The sequence below is a fragment of the Anomalospiza imberbis genome, chromosome 1 (assembly GCF_031753505.1).
Source record: "Anomalospiza imberbis isolate Cuckoo-Finch-1a 21T00152 chromosome 1, ASM3175350v1, whole genome shotgun sequence".
In the NCBI taxonomy this organism is placed as follows: Eukaryota; Metazoa; Chordata; class Aves; order Passeriformes; family Viduidae; genus Anomalospiza; species Anomalospiza imberbis.
In genome coordinates this window covers 71374105-71392185 of record NC_089681.1, presented here as the reverse complement: position 1 = coordinate 71392185, position 18081 = coordinate 71374105, and the positions used below count along the sequence as shown (strand labels likewise).

Here is an 18081-nt window from a genome sequence, read left to right as displayed (position 1 = left end):
AAATGCGTGTGAAGAAGGACGGGAAGAGTCAGACAGAGAGAGGAGGAAACAAAAGGAGTGAGATCCAGCAGAGGGAACACCAAGATCAGCAGAGGAGGAAAAGCTCCATTCTGGAGCAGATATCCATGCTGCAGCCCAATGCCAGACCAGATGGATATGCCTGATGAAACTGCAGCCATGAGAGAGCCATCACTGGAGCAGAGGAAAACCACGAGGAAGAAACAGCAGCAGCAGAGAGGAGCTCCTATGTACTGACCACCCTTTATCCCCCTCCATGGTGCTTGAACACAGTAGGGAAGTTGGGAGTGAAGGAGTGAAGTTGAGCCTGGGAAAGGTGGGAGGAAAGATGAAGCTTTATTACCTGTCTCTTTTGCTTCAACTAGCCAAAATTATGTTATTGTCATGAGATTAAATCTGTTTTTCCCAGAGCAGTAATTGGTAAATGATTTCCCTGTCTGGAACTGTAGGCTTTCCCATTCCTGTTTTTTTCCCCCCTATTTTCTCCCCCTTTCCTGGGGCTGGGGGGCAGTGAGTGAGCAGCTCAGAAGATGTTTGGCTGTGGGCCATGGCTAAAACACCTCAGTATTACGCTTTTCTCTAAATACTACAGGAAACTTCCTATTCCATGTTGAAAAAAAGGTTGGGACTGTTAGGCACCATTAGAGCCTGAAAATTTATTATCCTGTGTAAAGTCATCAATACAGTAGTGCTGCTAAAAGCATAAAATTAAAAAAGGCTACACAAATTTAGCACTGTCTTATTGCTTGAGCAGTCACATTTGATGACCCATAATGAGAAAACTGGTAACTAGTGAACTTGAAAAATCCAATGAAAGTAGCAAGGAAGAAGGAACTTTAAAGCAGACACACAGCAATCTGAGCTTTAGACTGAGACTTACTTAAGTAGTCACAAAATACAACTATGCAGTCAATAATTAAAACAACCAAAAGGAAATAATTTTTCACACTTTATGCAGTTGAGTTGAAAAAAGGTGCCATGGGATTTGAGGATATCAAAATTGGTTAAATGCAACATCAATTCTGGTTCATTAAGTAATTGGGTCACACATTTTCTTGCACTCAGATCACTGGGGAAGCATCTGCTTAAGATTATCTATTCCATTTTTTCATAGGCATATACTTTTGTTTTGGTTTACTTTCTCCTGTTTTAACCATGCAGGGATGCTCACAGACAATGTTCAGCAATAAATCAAGACTTACTTACAGTACTTCTACGATTAGCCCATACCTATGTGACTGGAACCTCCTGCAGCTGCTAAATTTGCCATAGATAAATATACTCTCATGTCTCCTCTCTCTCGTATTCTATGAGCAGCTCCTCATACTCAAGGAGAGGCTGAGAACATTCAGTAGTTGGGATCTTATCTTTTGCATTTTAGTGTTTTCAAAATAGATTATCCTTCTTTATGCAGACTATCTTGGGGGGGAGTAGCAGGCAGGTCGTTGTACATTTTTGATGTCTTCATTGAACGGCCATCTAAAAAAATGGTATGAGGGGAGCAGGATGCTTAATACAGCTTGAACAGGACCTGCATATCAGATGTTCACAAATATTTAAAAGCACTACTCTGATTAACCAAACAAAATAAATACAGTAGTAGAAGTCAGACTCCTATTTTTTTCAATGATAAACCAGTCAAAGTTTTCATAGGGCAAAAGGTCTCTTTGAAAGACTGTACAGGAAATAAAATGTACTTTGAAAGAAGAGATATACATGAGGAATGTAAGACTTGTCCCAAGAGATGAAAGGAAGCATGGAAGAAGACACCTATCTACTGGCAGAGAGAGACATGAAAGAAGGAAATGGAATATTTAAGAGTATAAAATTCCTTTTGAGATCATTTTAACAAGAACATCTGAGAAACACTAAGGATGCACAAATGCAAATGACAGGAAAAGGAATGCTCCCTGATGAAGTTATTTACAGGATGGTTTGGGGTGCTCAAAGTGATGAATTTGGAAAAAGTCAGCTGCAACTCTTTGCTCCATCAGATTTCATTACTTAGTGTAAAATAGAAAATCTAATGCACTGGATATAAATAACCATACAGGAGAAAGGCAACGGTCACTTTATTAAAATACAGAGCAGCCACAAATGCACAACAGCTGGAAGCAGAAGATTCTTACACAGTCAACAGAATTAGACTGAAAGAGCCTTCAAACACAACCAGTTGCAAAAAGAAAACACTACATGGCGTTAAGAAGGTATCTAAAATCACAAAAAGGCAGGGAGAGCATATTTTCTTGGAGTTCCAGGGAACAAGGTTTGAGGGATCTTGCAGACTTCCCAGTAACTGAGTAAAGGGCATCAGTGTTGCAGCTATTTTGGTTTTTTCTTAGATCAGTTTAATATCATACACAGATAGCTGAACTATATTAATAACATTTAAAATATGAAACCATTTTAAATTGCAGTTGTTCAAAGAACCAGGGGCAATTTTCTTTTTCTCACTTCAGAAAGGAAAAGATGAATACTACATATTTACATTAGGTTTTGGTTACAGCAAATAATCAAAAATCACCTCTCTATTTTAATTAAGTGCATTGTGGCTTATGCAACTACACTCTAAAAGCAGGAAAACTGCTAGAATGGAGTGGTCAAAGAGAAATGAAACCGTGGAGACAGTTCCAGTCCAGCACTAGTAGACAATGGAACTGATTTAATTAGGGATTCTATGTGACCTCCAGTAATTTGATTTTTAAACAAACTTTTGGAAATGTAAAGGTGAAAGGACAATAGCAAATTATGTTCCAAGGTCCTCGTCCTCTGAAATGTCAGATTGTACTTATAAAAACCCATAATGCTGCCAAAGTATTTAGCATTATAGAAAATCACCTGGACCAGCTGCAGAAAGTTAGACAATACAAAATATCAGAGGCCAAGAAAACATGTCCTACAAGCCACAGTGGAGGAATCTGGGCTTGTTTGCCTTACTTTAGGACTTCATCACTTTAGCACAAACTGAGAGGGGGCAATAGCCTTCAGGTGCACATAAGGTTCCAATAAAGAGGAAATGAATAAACCTTATTTATATCCAATGCAATTCACAGGCCTAGATTGAGTTGTGGCTTATTAAGTTGGGCAAAAGGGAAAATATTCCCCAAAGATAAAAGCAGAATCTAGAAAAGGTATTTGAAACTCCAGACACCTGCTGAGAACATTTTAGGTACTCTGGGTCCCACCCAGTATGCTGGGTCTCCCAGCAAGAAGAAAGATGAAGTCACCTTTTCATATTTTAGACTTATTTTTGTACATTGTACAAAAAACATTTTGAAGTAGGAATAAAGCCTTCGATAAATTGTATTTTGAAAACAGATCCAGTAGGGTCTCTACACTCTACACTTCCAATTCTGCTCATGAAAATTCTTTGAACATTTCAGTTAGACACAAATTTTAAAAGGAACAAATTAAGTTCACAAAATAGGTTTCAATAGATCCAAAAGAGATGAACGTAAAAGTTGTAAATAGTTAAAAAGTGGACTTTTGCATTCTCTCTCACTTCTCTTTTTCCTTTTTATTTCTTTTTGAATCTCTGCCATCTGAAAACACATTAAAATCAGAGGAGGAGGCTGAAAAAAATTCATTAGTGGCTCTGGTAAGGATTGAGAAAGCAAGTGTCAGGTTTCAGTGGAATAAGGAAATACAGGGAGAGGAAGTTCAGAGAAGGTGTTTACTGTCATCACTACCACATTTTAATAAAGTTAAATTTTCATGAAGATGTCACATTTACTTTCACCTATAATAATGCACAAAGCTTCATGTCAACTAGAACTACCTCATGAACCAATGCAGCTGTAATTCTTGGGTTTATTTCCCTTAATGAGGCAATCAGACTTTTTTTTTTTAACAAGAGGACATTTGTCAACGATAATGACTGTTCATGTGATAATTTAGATTTATACTAACATATGATTTAGTGTTATACAACATTCTGGTTTAAAAATTAGCACAGTAGCACAGATTGAATGGCTTGCAATTGAACTTCCTGGCAGATTTCTAAATGCAATTTACTGAGAAACATATTTTAATGTCGAGTATTTTGTGTAGCAATCCTGAGACATCACAAGTTTCCAGAAAGCTACTTGATAAACTGGAAGAACAAATAAATGCAATGCTTTTAACAAAAATCCTATTTGCCTAAATGTCCCTACACTCTGAGAGCTGTTGTATAGAAGCATTCTGTAGGTGTGCATATGCCCATGCATCTGAGGTTGGACATGCACCTTTTAGCTCAAAGACTAACAGTATCACCTCCCCTTCCACCTCATATAAATTCACATTCCTCTCATTCTGAGAGACTTTTAATTCAAAAGAAAGTTAAAATATAATAAAACATGAAATGTGGCTCTAAGAGTCAGCAAGGCACACAAGCTGTGAGCACCTTTGAGTTCAAGAACCTTTGCTTATTATTAAGTAGTTTTTCTTTCTAATTTCCTTAAGCATCCACATGCACAATTCTTACCAGAACCTCAAAGAGAAATGGGATTTTCTGAAGAGAAGCCTTGTGACCTACAGGAAAAAATTAATTTTCCTAACACCATCTTGGAGCACAAACACGTGAATCCAACAACCACTCCAAATTGGAGGAAAGGGTTTTTCTTCAGAAAGTCAAGAAGAAACTGTGTGGTTGTCTGTGGGTTGGGGTCCAGACTGACAAGTTAGAAGGCACTGACATGACTGCAGTGCAGCTGCAATGAACCTCAGAGGGGGACGAAGGGTGACACCCCCAGCAAAAAGCAACTCCTAAGGGAAGGCAAGAACTTAGACTGTACTCTAAGTTCTTACAGCTTTCATAGCAGGTCTTGGAAGCTGGTCTTGAACACAACCAAGTGAGCTCCTAGAAGGATACTGAGGGGCCTTCTATACTTGACATCTACCACTTGGTAGTTGAAAGCACCTGGGAATAGTACACTTTGCAGCGTGGTATTTTCTTCTTATGGTTTTTCTTATAGTATGAAGCCTTTCAGATACAGAAAATTGCTAAAGTGGGGTAAGGGTTTGGAGCGAAGAAAGAAGGAGAATATTACAAAAAGAGAAAGGTAATTGATTTACAATCTGAAGACAGTTGGAAGTAATACCTAAGTAGGCCATGGACAAGGACATGAACTTCTAGAAAAGTCCCAATATAGCCAGATTCCCAAGAAGACCTTAAAGACAGTGACCACACCTTTCCATCATAACCTGAGCACAGTAAAGCAAGGGGGAAGAACACAGTGACACACAGGATTCAAATGTACCCAACTAAAGTTGTTTAGTGTATGTGCACTGCCACTGTGAATGTCCATGTAAGCAATCATTTAAAGAACTAAATGTATTAGAACTGACATAAAGAAGATATTTAGAAGTGATATGATTGCTAATGTTAGAAAAATATGTAACTTTTTGTGAGCAGCGCCACACAAGGTATTTAAAACATGAAAAGGAAATTAATTCAGAATTAAAAAACCTATTTACAATACAGAAGCATTTATTTTGGAAAGCAGTAGCTTTGGAAAGAATAGAGAGTTCATGGTACTTAACACAATGAGCAGGATCTCCCAGCATGATGCTGCTGCTAACAAGGCCAATGTGTCCCACACACTTATAAGACTTTTTTATGGATCTTTATCTCCTTAGGTGAACATAATTAACAACAGTGTGTTCGGATATACTTGCTATAAAAATGATACAAAAAAATCATGAATGATTAAGAGGTCACACAAATGAACAAATGCCTGGAAAACCCTCATTACAGAGAACCCTTTAAGATGTTTTAAGTTATTTACAATATTATAAAAAAAAATATGACATGACTGAGCAATTCTATATGTTAAAAAAAACCAGGCCTCTGGATTATCAAAATCTGTGTGATCTATGTGTAGTTTCTATAGGCACAATATCCTGTAATCCCTATCTGTAGAGAATAATGTTTAATGTGGAGATCTGAAAAAGACAAAGCAAGGTTAGTAAGGACAAAGGGATCTAGTTGGACTTAAATAAATTTTATCTGGAAATAAAATGGCAATTTAAAATGAGGCGATTAATTATGAGAATAATGAACAATTGAAAATTTTGGACTCACTGTCAAAAGACATTCTCTTTCTAAAAATAATGACTTTTCACCTATTAATTTTAGCTTTTGTATTGTGGCTGACAAAATTGCAGGTGCCATGATAAAAATTAACATTTGCCTGCCAGCTATGTATTTCATCCAAATTATCAGGATATCTATGAAAATGTGGTACTTAGTATCTGCTTAAACTACATATTTTCCTCATAAAACAAAGCAATTGACTCATCAGTTTATCTGAGTATGTTAGATGTAATAAATTACTGCAGATCAACACACAGAGAAGCAGCTGAAATCTCATCTAGTTCACTGCAAAATGGTAAATGACCTTTTCTCACAATGAAGTTCTGAGGTAGGAAAAAAGATTACATGCAAGAACTGGAGCATCTCTATTGATCTGTGAAGTAGATACTTGCACAAGGCATTTGCTAAGCCATTAATTTCAGAATTGTGGACAATATGAGTGTCTTCATATAGATATCTAGACTTACAATATTGGCATCTCTTCCCCTTACAGTGAAATATACATTCCCTGGGGTGAAAGGCACATTTTATAACACTTACATGACAAAGCCTTACTTATACATAAGGAGTCTCTCATAGCTCCTACAAAAAATTCAGCAAAGAAAAACTGGGAAAATAATGGTTAGGAAAAGTGGCCATCCATCCATCAGTAGTGTTTTGCTATAAATTTCAAGGTAATTTTCCAGATCCCTGAAAAAGCACTACAAGGAAAGTATCCCACACTTGTTGGACCTCTGGAGTTTTTCACAGTAGTAAACTGCAGAGCTGCCAACCACCCTCCTCACTTCTCCATCTCCATAGGGCAGAAGCTCCTAAGCAATTTTTAAGTAGTGAAATATTATGAAAGAATAACTCCAGGGATATAAGCAAGATGCAGATTGCTAATGTAGTACCTTGATCTTTTTGCAGGCAAGGAACTGCAGATCTTTTTTACCTCACAAAAGCTCTGGTCAGCCAGGCATATGTGAAGCCTCTGTACCTTTCAATCCTACCTTTGTTACAGCTTTTTGATCTACAGGTCTTGGTTGTGACATAAAACTTGAATTCAAAGTTTCAGACTTGTACTAAATATTAAGCCTTGGGGGAAAAGTAATTGAAGACTCTTGTTCTTGTAGTATCATCATGCCTATTTAGTCTATTTCAAATTCTTCAGTGACTGGACAACCTGAACATAATGAAGTAACAATGGGTATCTATTTGATTATCAAATCACTCAACTTTTCATAACAAACACATATTCCTCTTGCAAAATTACTATTATTCTCATCAATAATTGAGAAAAAATAGCTACATAATTCCTGGTATTACTTCTGCAAGCAGAGTCATTATGAGAAACTTGGAAAAAATTTCAGTAGCACCTGATAGGACTTTTCGTTGATTCAAAAACCATTCATTTGCAATTGTAGGATATGATTCAAAGTGATATTTACCTTTTCATTTCTTTCTATCTGAAATCATAGTATTCCTGCATGTCATAGCACTCTGTTATAGGAAAGACATTAAAGAAAACCCGAGACTCACTGAAAAATTCAGGTTGGAAGTGCCCTCTTGAGATTAGTAGTCCCACATCTTGTTCCAAACATGGCTAATTTCAAAATTAGATGAAGTTGCTCAGGACTTCTGTAGCCCAGAAAATACAATTTTACCACAACATCACAAGCTCTGCATCCGACACTGGGTCTCCAGCCTTCTCTGAGCTTGCCTTGCCTGATTTTTAGTGGCAGCAGTTGTCTTGTGGTCACGTGCCTGCTGCGTCACTACATTGCCTTAGCTCTGGGAGTACCTAAGGCCTGACACTGTGGGACAAACAATCCCTCCGGGGTAACAGGACTGGGGGACAGCAGTGTACAGCCTTAACTGGAATAAAATGGAAGAGGAAGGGGGTTCAAACCACCAGTATTTACATTTTCCTGATGAACTTGAGACATCTTGCTCACCTTCTTTCTGCTTTAGTAACACTGATATCATTCATTTCAGGATCCAGAGGGACACATGAAGCAGAATACCCAAAATCTTGTTTATGGACTAAAAGGCAACAAGCCTGATAATGTACACACACACATACATACATCTAAAGCTAAGAATTTAGCTTACATACTTAGATTTAGTTTACATTTCTTTATAGCATAACTGAAACCTTAACAGTCTAATTCAAGTATCAGTATTACTCTCACTCTAATTATTAGGAAAAAAAACAATAAAGAAAGAAATACTTCTATATTTACAAAGCAAAGTCCTAGTAGTAATAATATGGTTTAAATTGTTAGGCATACACTTCTCTAGTTTACAACCCTTTTTCTGGTAAAAAAGTCTTATGCTTTAACTGTTCCTGTGGGTCCTAATGTGAATGGGTTTCAGCCTGGCAGTGATGGTGAAAGACTTTCAGCAAGTCATAAGCATCTGAAGCCCTTTATGAGGAGGAATATGATGCTGATGTTGATGCTGATGGTTACTTCTTCCTCAATCTAGGATCTCTTTGCAGTACTTTTTAGATATCTGTTCACACACATTTATACCTTGCTCTTTCTTTGCTGGTCTGCAAGTCTGTGCTCTTGCTTTGTTATCCCTAAAAACATTTGTGTCCAGGTCCAGGTCTGTACTTCTTCAAATGACTAGTGGTGACTGGTCACTTATAGATCTCACAGATCTATACAGTCTTAGATCTGGAGTCTTCAGTGCCCAGCCTGTGTACCATCTCCAATCATCACATGTATGTATTGCTCCCCCCTCATTCTGTGTGTTCATTTCTTAAGGCTTCCACCATCATGTCAGGTCTGCAATTTTCCACCTTATGTTACAGTTGTATATATCTCATTCTTCACAGAGTAGTTGTTCATTACTATTATTTATATAGTATCTATGTTTGTGCTGTGTCATAAGAAATATAAGATTAATTACCTATAACCACCTTGTCATTAGAAATACTGCTGTTACAGTTAAGTAAAAATAAAGCTCCAGGAAGGTAAAAAAAATTCAGAGAGCTTTAACCCTGGGGCCTTGCAAACTCAGTACAAAGCCCATGGTAATGGCAGTACTGTACTGTGGGGGTACATGGTTACAGAAGACTGAGGGTAATACCAGAGAAACAAGGGGATACACCTGAATATTTTTTGCATAACATTTTTATCTATATTTATGCTTTTTTGTGTTAATTAGTGTGGACTGTGACTGTTATTATTATTGTAACTAGATTTTTTTTTGTATTTTCATTAGATTGTTAAGACTTTAATTAGCCTAATGAGATTCTGAACTCTATATTTATCATGTGTTCTCTTTTGCTCACAAGAATTGAAGCATAAGATCTGATACAATTAGGACTTCAAAATCTCCCTGCTCACAGATTCCAGCATCTCTCCAGGTAGTCTTTCCCAGTGTTTAATCCTTCTCTTGGGGAACAATCTTTTATCTCCTTCCAGCCAGGATTTATCCTGTCAGAGCTCAAGCTTATTGTCTCTCATCCTTTCACAGTGTGCCTTTCAGAAAAATCTGACCACACCTTTTGTGTAAGCCCCTTTGGTACTAGGCAGATGTTAGTTGTCCCCTCCAAGCCTTTTCTTCTGCGCACAAACACTGCTGAAGTAATAAATGGAGTCTAAAATTTTAAAGACCAATGCTTTTGTTTTTTCCCATTTACTAGCCTTGAAGCTATGAGGAAAAGGAAAATGAGCTCTTAGAAAAACTATTGTATATTCATGAAAATATTAGTAGGTTATCTATTAAAATGCATTAATTAAACTTGCAGGAATCAACATTTCATATGTTAGTTCCAAATAATGTATTTCAATGATTCTGTTCTTTACTAACAGCCTTAAGCCGCACAAATGTATGAGGCTTCTCTGTTTAGATTAATTTAAAAACAATTTTTAAATATTTCGGTTCCTTTAATGAATGGCATTGCTTCACCATATTTCAGTGAAAAAATTAAAATCCCACTCAATGATTTGAAACCTCATTCATTTTCATCTGCTCCCTGAGTGTTGTTTCTAAAACCATCATTATACTGCCTCCTTCTCAAAGAGAGCATTTCAGAGAACTCACTGAGCACCAACACCTTATGAACACCTCCCTGCAATGTTGTAAGAACCTCTCGGTGTATATTCCTGTGTCTCACGATGCAAAGCCCCAGAAGAGAGAGAGGAGCAATTATACTGCTGTCAGAGTTAAGATCTTGCACTCAGCACTAGTGAGTCATTACCCCTACAAACTGTCAGCCAGACTTTTATCAGGGAGACAAATAACATTATGAGAGGCTATTTTAAATACGCATCTTGGAATAAGGCTGCAAATTAAAAAGAGGTCAGAATAGTTCCACATTTCTCTTTTATAAATTCTGAAAAGACATAAAAGGTGTGTGAGAAACACCAAAGTGAAAATACTGCCACAAGAGTTCAAAAGTGGCCCCTGCCCTGCTACGAGGTGTCACCACCCACAGCTTCCCAACCCTTTGGGGGCAGCCAGCCTTGCTGAGCCCCAGCAGCAGAAATACACAGTGGTGTGGGTACAGTGTGTCCAGTACCTCAGTATACACATCCCTCCCACCATTTCACCAGATTCACTTGAAAGCATAAATCTGGGGCTTCTCTTGAGTTCTTTAGCATAATTGTTGAGTGGTATTTTAATATATTTATCTACTGATCTATCAAAATGGTGTTCTCAAAAACGCTATTCACAGACACACAAAAGAAACCCCAATAAGTGAAAAACAACAGTAGTCTACATTTGTATGAGCCTACTCTCAACATAAAAGGAAATTGAGAGAATAATTTGGAACATAAATTGTACATCTTTCAAAAACAATTGTAAAATACGTGACGTCCATAATCTGGGAAAATGTGCAAATTTGACCTGGAGCCCTAACCATTTAGAAGCACATCCTACACTCTGCACTTGTACAAAAGTAGCTTATGTAAAGTAAATTAAACTAAATTAATTTTTTTCCTGTTACAGAGATGTTGAATCAAGGGTCATGCTACAACCTTTTACAGGCGAACAAAGGTTTTGATCAAAACCAATGCTTTCTAAAATGCACCATGCTCTTACTGTTTCATTGTATCCCCATTCTCTAAAAAATAGTCACCAATATGATTGACTTGCTACCTGAATACTAACAATGTGGATGATCTTTTGTATCTTCTTGGCAAAACAACCAGTGTTAAAAGCAGACTAAAGTACATCCACATCTGAACTAATGTCTGCAAACAAAGACGTGTTAATCCTGAGGAAAAAAAAAACAGACACCTTATGAAATGAATCCTCATTTTATCTTTTCACATTTAAATACCTAATGCTTCTAAGTGTGATAATATGGTGGTACACGTCTTCGTTCTTTGGCTGGAAAAAACTTGACAGGAGATAAGAGACATGTATTAAGGGGTTGAGGGGATAAAGGCCAAAGAAATCTCTAGAAGAAGATCTGAAGATCTAATGAGATCTTTTTGAGCTCACTGGATGTTTAAAAGATCATTGACTTTCACAGAATACTGACTTTTTCAATAAGACACTGACACCATCTGTTACTAATCCAGCCCTGCAATACACTACTTAGGGTTGTGTAGATGTCTGAAGTAATTTGATAGATTTATTCCTATCAAAACACAAACATAACACACACTTAAATATATATAACACATTATGTACAGTTTCCTTGATTATTCCATAAGAAGAACGACATTTATCAGTGAAAAAGGGTTTTGCTTCTTTCCATCTTGCTAGGCCGCAGCATTTTTAAAACATAAGTACGACAAACCCCAAAGAGGAAGTATCTGTCACAGAATTCCTGGTAGTTTTGCTTCTCTTCACTGTCAGGTTCTCAATCATTTCTGCAAGACCTTCAAAAGTGACAGTACACCAGAACTATTTATTTATATCTTTCCACAGAAACTAGTAATGTTTAGCAAAATAATACACATTTGCAGAGAACATCAGCTAGAACCATGTCTGCTGTAAGTACTGTTTTCTTAAAAAAAAATCCTTACTCCTTTGAATGCAGTGTCCAGTAACACAACTCACCTGCTTATTGCAGATAAACCAATATATTTCCTATTCTTGGAGGGAAAAGCTACCAATAGTAGAAACTCAGGCCCTTACAACTGAGCTCAACCCATTCCCTGCACACAGCTTTGGAGGCAGAGGTGGAAACATAAGTGATTGCTCTTATAAACTTTTCCTGCAATAGCACCTTATGCAAATTTTGTATCTAAATCATCAAAACTTGCTTTTACTGTAAACTGTTCTCCTTAAGATTACTTGAAATGTTTTGTAGCAACTTCAGCCAGTATGCAAGCCAAGTGCCCAGCAGAATAAGAACAGCCCTCCGAACACACAACCTGGTAAAGTCCTGGCGTGGAATTCCCATTTGCTTATTTTAAGAAAAAAGTGTTGGTGATGGATCTTGAAAACCTTAATTTAAAGCAGATACAGGCATTTGTGAGACAGACATGACAATTAAGGTCAGCTGGGACACACGAGGTACACACAAACATTTTTGTGACCACAGACACCCGTCAGTGTCTCTATTCTCCGATCCTTAACAGTTCATGGAAGTTAGAGTCTTGGTGACCTTCAAAGCAAAATGCACCTATCTTCTTTACTACTTGATGAACTGATTTGTATTTCAAATTCCCATAAATGAGGCACCTATCTGTCAGGATGATAGGCACTGTACAGAACTTGCAAAGAGAAAAAGAACTATATAAAGCAATCAGAGAATTCTTTTATTCAACTGCTGCAATAAATGACAGTATCATTATGCAATTTCCCTAGCTCCTCTTAACAAACCTGACCTCTAAAACTATATCACATGATTCATCAGTATTGTGGATTCAAATATTTTTCAAAAACAGTGCAGTAATATCTTCCTGCAGTAATATGCTGTACTGGTCTTGGGCACGAAGAACTGAAGATTCCCAAAAGCACACATGTACATCTCACAGCTCAGTCCATGAGGACAACAAAAGAGACAGTGTGCAAACAGGATCTATACAGTCTTTTAAACTCTCTGTATCATAAAATATTTTCATAGAACAAGTGAGAAAAAACCATATTTTGACAACAGAAATAGCCGTAACACTTTATCCTACAGTCAGATGGAAATTGTGCACAACCACGTTCAAAAGACTTTGCATATTTCATGAAGTTTAAGTAATTCTGTAAGTGTTTTCCCATTAACAAGATGGATTACATAGCGACAAATAGGGGGACCGTGTGCAAACAGAAAAGCAGACCCAGACAGGGGTGTTCCTTTACCTGTTGCCTCTTCTCAAACTCTAGCTTGATACGGGATTTGATGCAGTTGCATGTGTCCTGATACGTCTGCTGCAGCGCGAGCTCCATGAGGTGTTTGTGGTACGCTCCGGCCAAGTTCCCGCAGATAAAAATTATAACATTTGCCAATATCTAGGGGGATAAAAAAAAAAAGTGTCAGGTAATTTATATAAATGTATTAAAAGAAATTATTCCTAGCTTGCAATGAAATATTGCTGCAGTTATGTATTCTGCTTTTGTTTGTTTCTAGCCAAGGCTAACCTTTCAAAAAGCCTTTAAAATTTGTGGCAACACCCCAAGCAATAACAGAATGACAGAATCAGTTAGGCTGGATACTTTTTAAATTTAGGATTACACCGGAATGAAAATGAACAACATGTTTGCCTACTCAATGAGGTACACGTTTTCTGAAAAAAGAATTTCAGCTCATGTTAGAGCTCACTGCTAAGTATTAATTAGATGGGATCATCACCTACTCATGTAAAGCAATAGCTACAGCTCCTAATAGCAATCTTGGAAGCTGTGTTATTGCTATGCTCTTTTAGCAACATTTTCTTTTGCAGTGCCATATAATTAAGGGGTGAAAAGTTTCCCCTACACACATGAAAAGCCTGACCTGCATTTTACCTCAGCCTGATCCACTGCTATCAGTCAGTCAGCTATAAATAGTAACCTTGGTGATGATAAGCAGTGTTTAAGGAGCAAGATCTGACAGCTGTCTACTAGAATATACTTTTCTTTACTACCAAAAAATTACATTTGCCTAAAACACAGAACTTAAAGATTTAAGTTTAGGGGGTCACACTTGCAGCATCAGATGCCCTCTGCAAGAAACAACCCACAAACACGAGAAATAAGTTTGCTTAAAAAGTCCAGGCCTTTTTTGCACTTGATCTTTGGAAAGGATACAATATTGTGTGGTGATGCTAATACTTTTAACTCTACCCAGCTTATTGCTGCAAATAAAAGAAACACATTTATCCATTCTAGCTCACTCAGAGCAAAAGAAACACAGTAAAGTAATGAAGCCAATCCCTAATTCAATAATAAAAGTAATAATACAGATAATATTAAATTGAAGTTGAGATACAGCTGCAGTCTGCTCAGAGCAGGTCTCTATCGTCTCTACTTGTGAGGCCCTAGTGTATCATATACCCTGGATTACAAGCACTATATGATGTTGTAGTACTCATGGTCTGGAAGAAAAGGAGGAAGAAAGGGGGCAAACATTTTGTTAACTCTCCACAGCTAATCTAATAATGAAGTTTATGATAGATTTCCCTGGTGATCATTCATTGGTTGGTTTTGGTGTACCTACGTACCAGGCAATCTGTTGGGAATTCTAGTAGTGAAAGAGATCAGAAAAAAAGTCCAACTGTGTGCTGCAGTGGTTCAGAGAAAAACGATATATTGTCCTATTAACAGAAATCCATTGCCTTGTGGAATACATTTTATTCACAAAAAATCTCCCATGAATTTTAATATTTCTTTGATAAATGGAAACTTTAAAATGCAAGATTTAAATATATGCTTTTATTTTCCTCACAAATTTTAACAGCATTATATGCAATACTTGTTCCTCCATCTGTGACATTTCTGACATCTCACCTTTCATGGCTCCACAAAGCTAAAGTCAGGAGCTGTTCACTTTTACTGCAAAAATGATCAGTGTTTTCAGTTTGGTAGAACTTTTTTTCTGTCCCTAAAGCTTTAAGATCATGGCATTGTAATGTTTCTAAAAGCAACATCTGAGTTCTTAAATTTTTCTAAAATAGATAAATCTAGAAACAATTGTAAAAATCTATATATTTCACCTTCTCCAAAGAACTTCTGTTATGAAGTAGAGAAATAAGAAATAGTTTAAATTAAACATTTCTCAACAGGCAATAATACATTAAAAAAAATGTACACATGAGATTGTGGTGTACAGCAAAACATTTGACCTTAAAATATTTTATACTTCTTTGTAAATCACAATTGCTCAATTCTGCTTTGATGTCAGCAGACATGGATTAGTGAACAAAAATCTTTTGCGACCGATCACAGTACAGGGATAAAGATCTTCCAACTGGCAGTTGTTGCTGGGTTTTAAATGAAATTATGAAGTACTAAAAAATACCTGAAAATAAAGACTGCCGGGCATAGAAAATGCTGAGATACATAGCATGAAGGTTTAGTAATGAAATGATCACTAAATCGAACTGAAATCAACAGTGTGCTGTTATAATCTCTAGGTAGATGTCACTGTGGAAAGTCTGCACACACACTAAATGAATTGTCCAGCTTCATAAAGTCATAGAGCATTTAAGCGAAACTTCAGGAATATAATCAATCAAATTTTTAAAAAAATATACTGTAATGGGTAGATGGAGGAGTAAATTATGAGTATCATCTTCACAGTCATAGAAAAACAAATTACAGTTTTATGACTGAAGTAGCTGAAGTGAGAAAATAGATGGAAACAAGTGAGTGACAGGCAAGGAAGCTAATTAACCAGGCTTTTCAGATACTCAGTGGGGTAATTCAGCCCACATGAAGCTCTGCAATGGCTTCCAGCACCTGAATTAAGCAGTTGGAAGACAGTGCAAGATATCTCAGCCACTGCCATACTTAATGTAGAGCTAACAAGTAAATGTGTAAGTGAATATGCAGGTAGAAACTGTGTTTAAAACACCCTGATTCTTTAGGCTAGCATGGAGCTCATTCAGAAATCTGTTACTAAGGGATAAAATTAAAAAAAAATCAATAAATGGATGAACTGGTTTCTCAACAGATTTTTTTTTGCCTGTATTTATTGTGGCTTAAGTGAAGATTTCTGCTATTGAGCAAAATGCATCCTGCCAATAGAGAGTTCAATAGCAAGTGCAATTAACATTACTAAACAAAATAAGCAAGATTATATACTTCTTGTTGAATATCTCTCCCCTCCCAAGTCTGCATTTTCCTCTGAATTGCAGCCCCGTTTCAACATGAGCTGGACATGACCTCCATCCCAGGTTTGTTCTAAAGTCTCATAGGCATTCTCCCAGAAGAGCCAGGTTCAAAGTCTTCCTCAGTCCAAAAAAATTAACTGAGCTTCCCACTTCTTAACCAAGTACTCTAATCAATATGCAGTCATACAAAAGATTTCTTCTGTTCAGGCACCTGCTCTGAGAAGATGCCATGCTGTGAATCCTACAGTACCAAAGCACTTGGAATGAAATCCTGGGTCAGACCAATCTTCTACTTTGTCATTTCTCTAGGTTAGAACTCTGTGCATCCCTGCCTTCCCCCAACCCTAGATGTGTATTAGATAATAAGAAAAGCTGTGGTGGATCTCCTGGTAAAAAATTCTCCATCTTTCTGTGATAGCTCTGATAACTGTGCAGATAAAACTGTAGCTGAGAACGTCTGTAGGGAATTCAGGAATCAACAACACAACATGGTTAGGGATTTCTCCCAGGAGAACAAGCCTGAGCTGAGGAAAAGAATGTAAATAATGATTGTAACTCAATAGCAGGAAAAGACCAGAGTGACCTCAAAGACTGTATTGCATTAACCTGGTTCACACCTGTTCTGGTTTGAAATGCAATCTGGGACAACACCCTTTACGAACAGGCACTGTATGACCAAAACCCCAAAAACCCACAGTACACATAAATTCTACTAAGCTCCCACTCAATTCACCATATGGAAACACTGAGCAACACAGCAGAAGTTCCCATCTCTCTGTACAGTCAGAGTGGAGATAGAGGCAAATCTATCTTGCGGGCCATCTGCATCCCTTCAGATATATCCATTAACCATACACTGTGCTGATGTTTCTGTTTTATCAATGAATAAATTCCATGTCTACAGAAAGTGATCTAAATATGAGTCAAAAATTAACACAAGGAACACCAAGAGACCACCAGGAAGCATCTCTAATCACTTAAGGAACATAATCATGGCTGACGTCTCCTCAGTCTGTTCTGGCCTACAGAAAACTCTGTGTGCTTCCTGGCAATGGGGAAATTTTACATTCAAGCACAGGTATTTTTTCAGTATCAGTGAATATCAAGGAATCAGATGTCTAGTGCTTCTCTATCAAAATAGACTGTATTTAAAAGCAAATGAAGACAAAGTAAAGGAGCTATGACTAATTTCTCAAGAGAGTACTACAGTTCACTGAGTTGCTCAAAAAAAAATGTAGTACATCACATATAAGCTCAACTGATGAAAAGTACCCACAAAGGTATACGCATACAAAGAAGTACTATGCTATATAAAAATACAAGAATTATAATAAAGACTGCTGATTCTGACTGAAGCGTAAATAATTTGTTAAATATCTTAGAAACTGCTGTTCAAATACTGAATATAAAAATTAGAATCCTCCAAAGATTTTCCCTGCGTTGAAAGCTTCCAGTTTATGAGTTACTTTTCCACATTTCTTTCCTCTTAGATATTTTACATATCCTTCCCAAATACTGCATGAACAGAATTTTTAACAACAACAACAAAACCAACACAAAATAATAACAATTTTTTCAATAGTTAAATTTCACTTTTCTTCTGGATAAGAAAACTGAGGACATGAAAGCTGAGGGGTGGGCAAAATTGGCTATCATTTATGATGACTCCAAGAAAATTAACATGAGAAAAAATAATTCTTATGTCATTGCCTAAGTTCAAATTCTTTAGCTCTTCAAAGATGAATTGTCTCTCCCTTCATTTGATCTTTCATGTGATGGTTTGTGGTGTGA

General features: G+C 36.9%; 1 protein-coding gene across 1 annotated transcript in view; it reads right to left on the bottom strand.

The window, feature by feature from the left end:
• The window catches only part of ADCY2 (adenylate cyclase 2), a 203279-nt gene that overhangs the window by 90889 nt on the left and 94309 nt on the right, over positions 1-18081 (bottom strand). The window contains exon 4 of the mRNA XM_068196378.1: positions 13340-13489. Coding sequence (XP_068052479.1) covers positions 13340-13489 — 150 coding nt within the window. The remainder of the gene's footprint in view (positions 1-13339; positions 13490-18081) is intronic.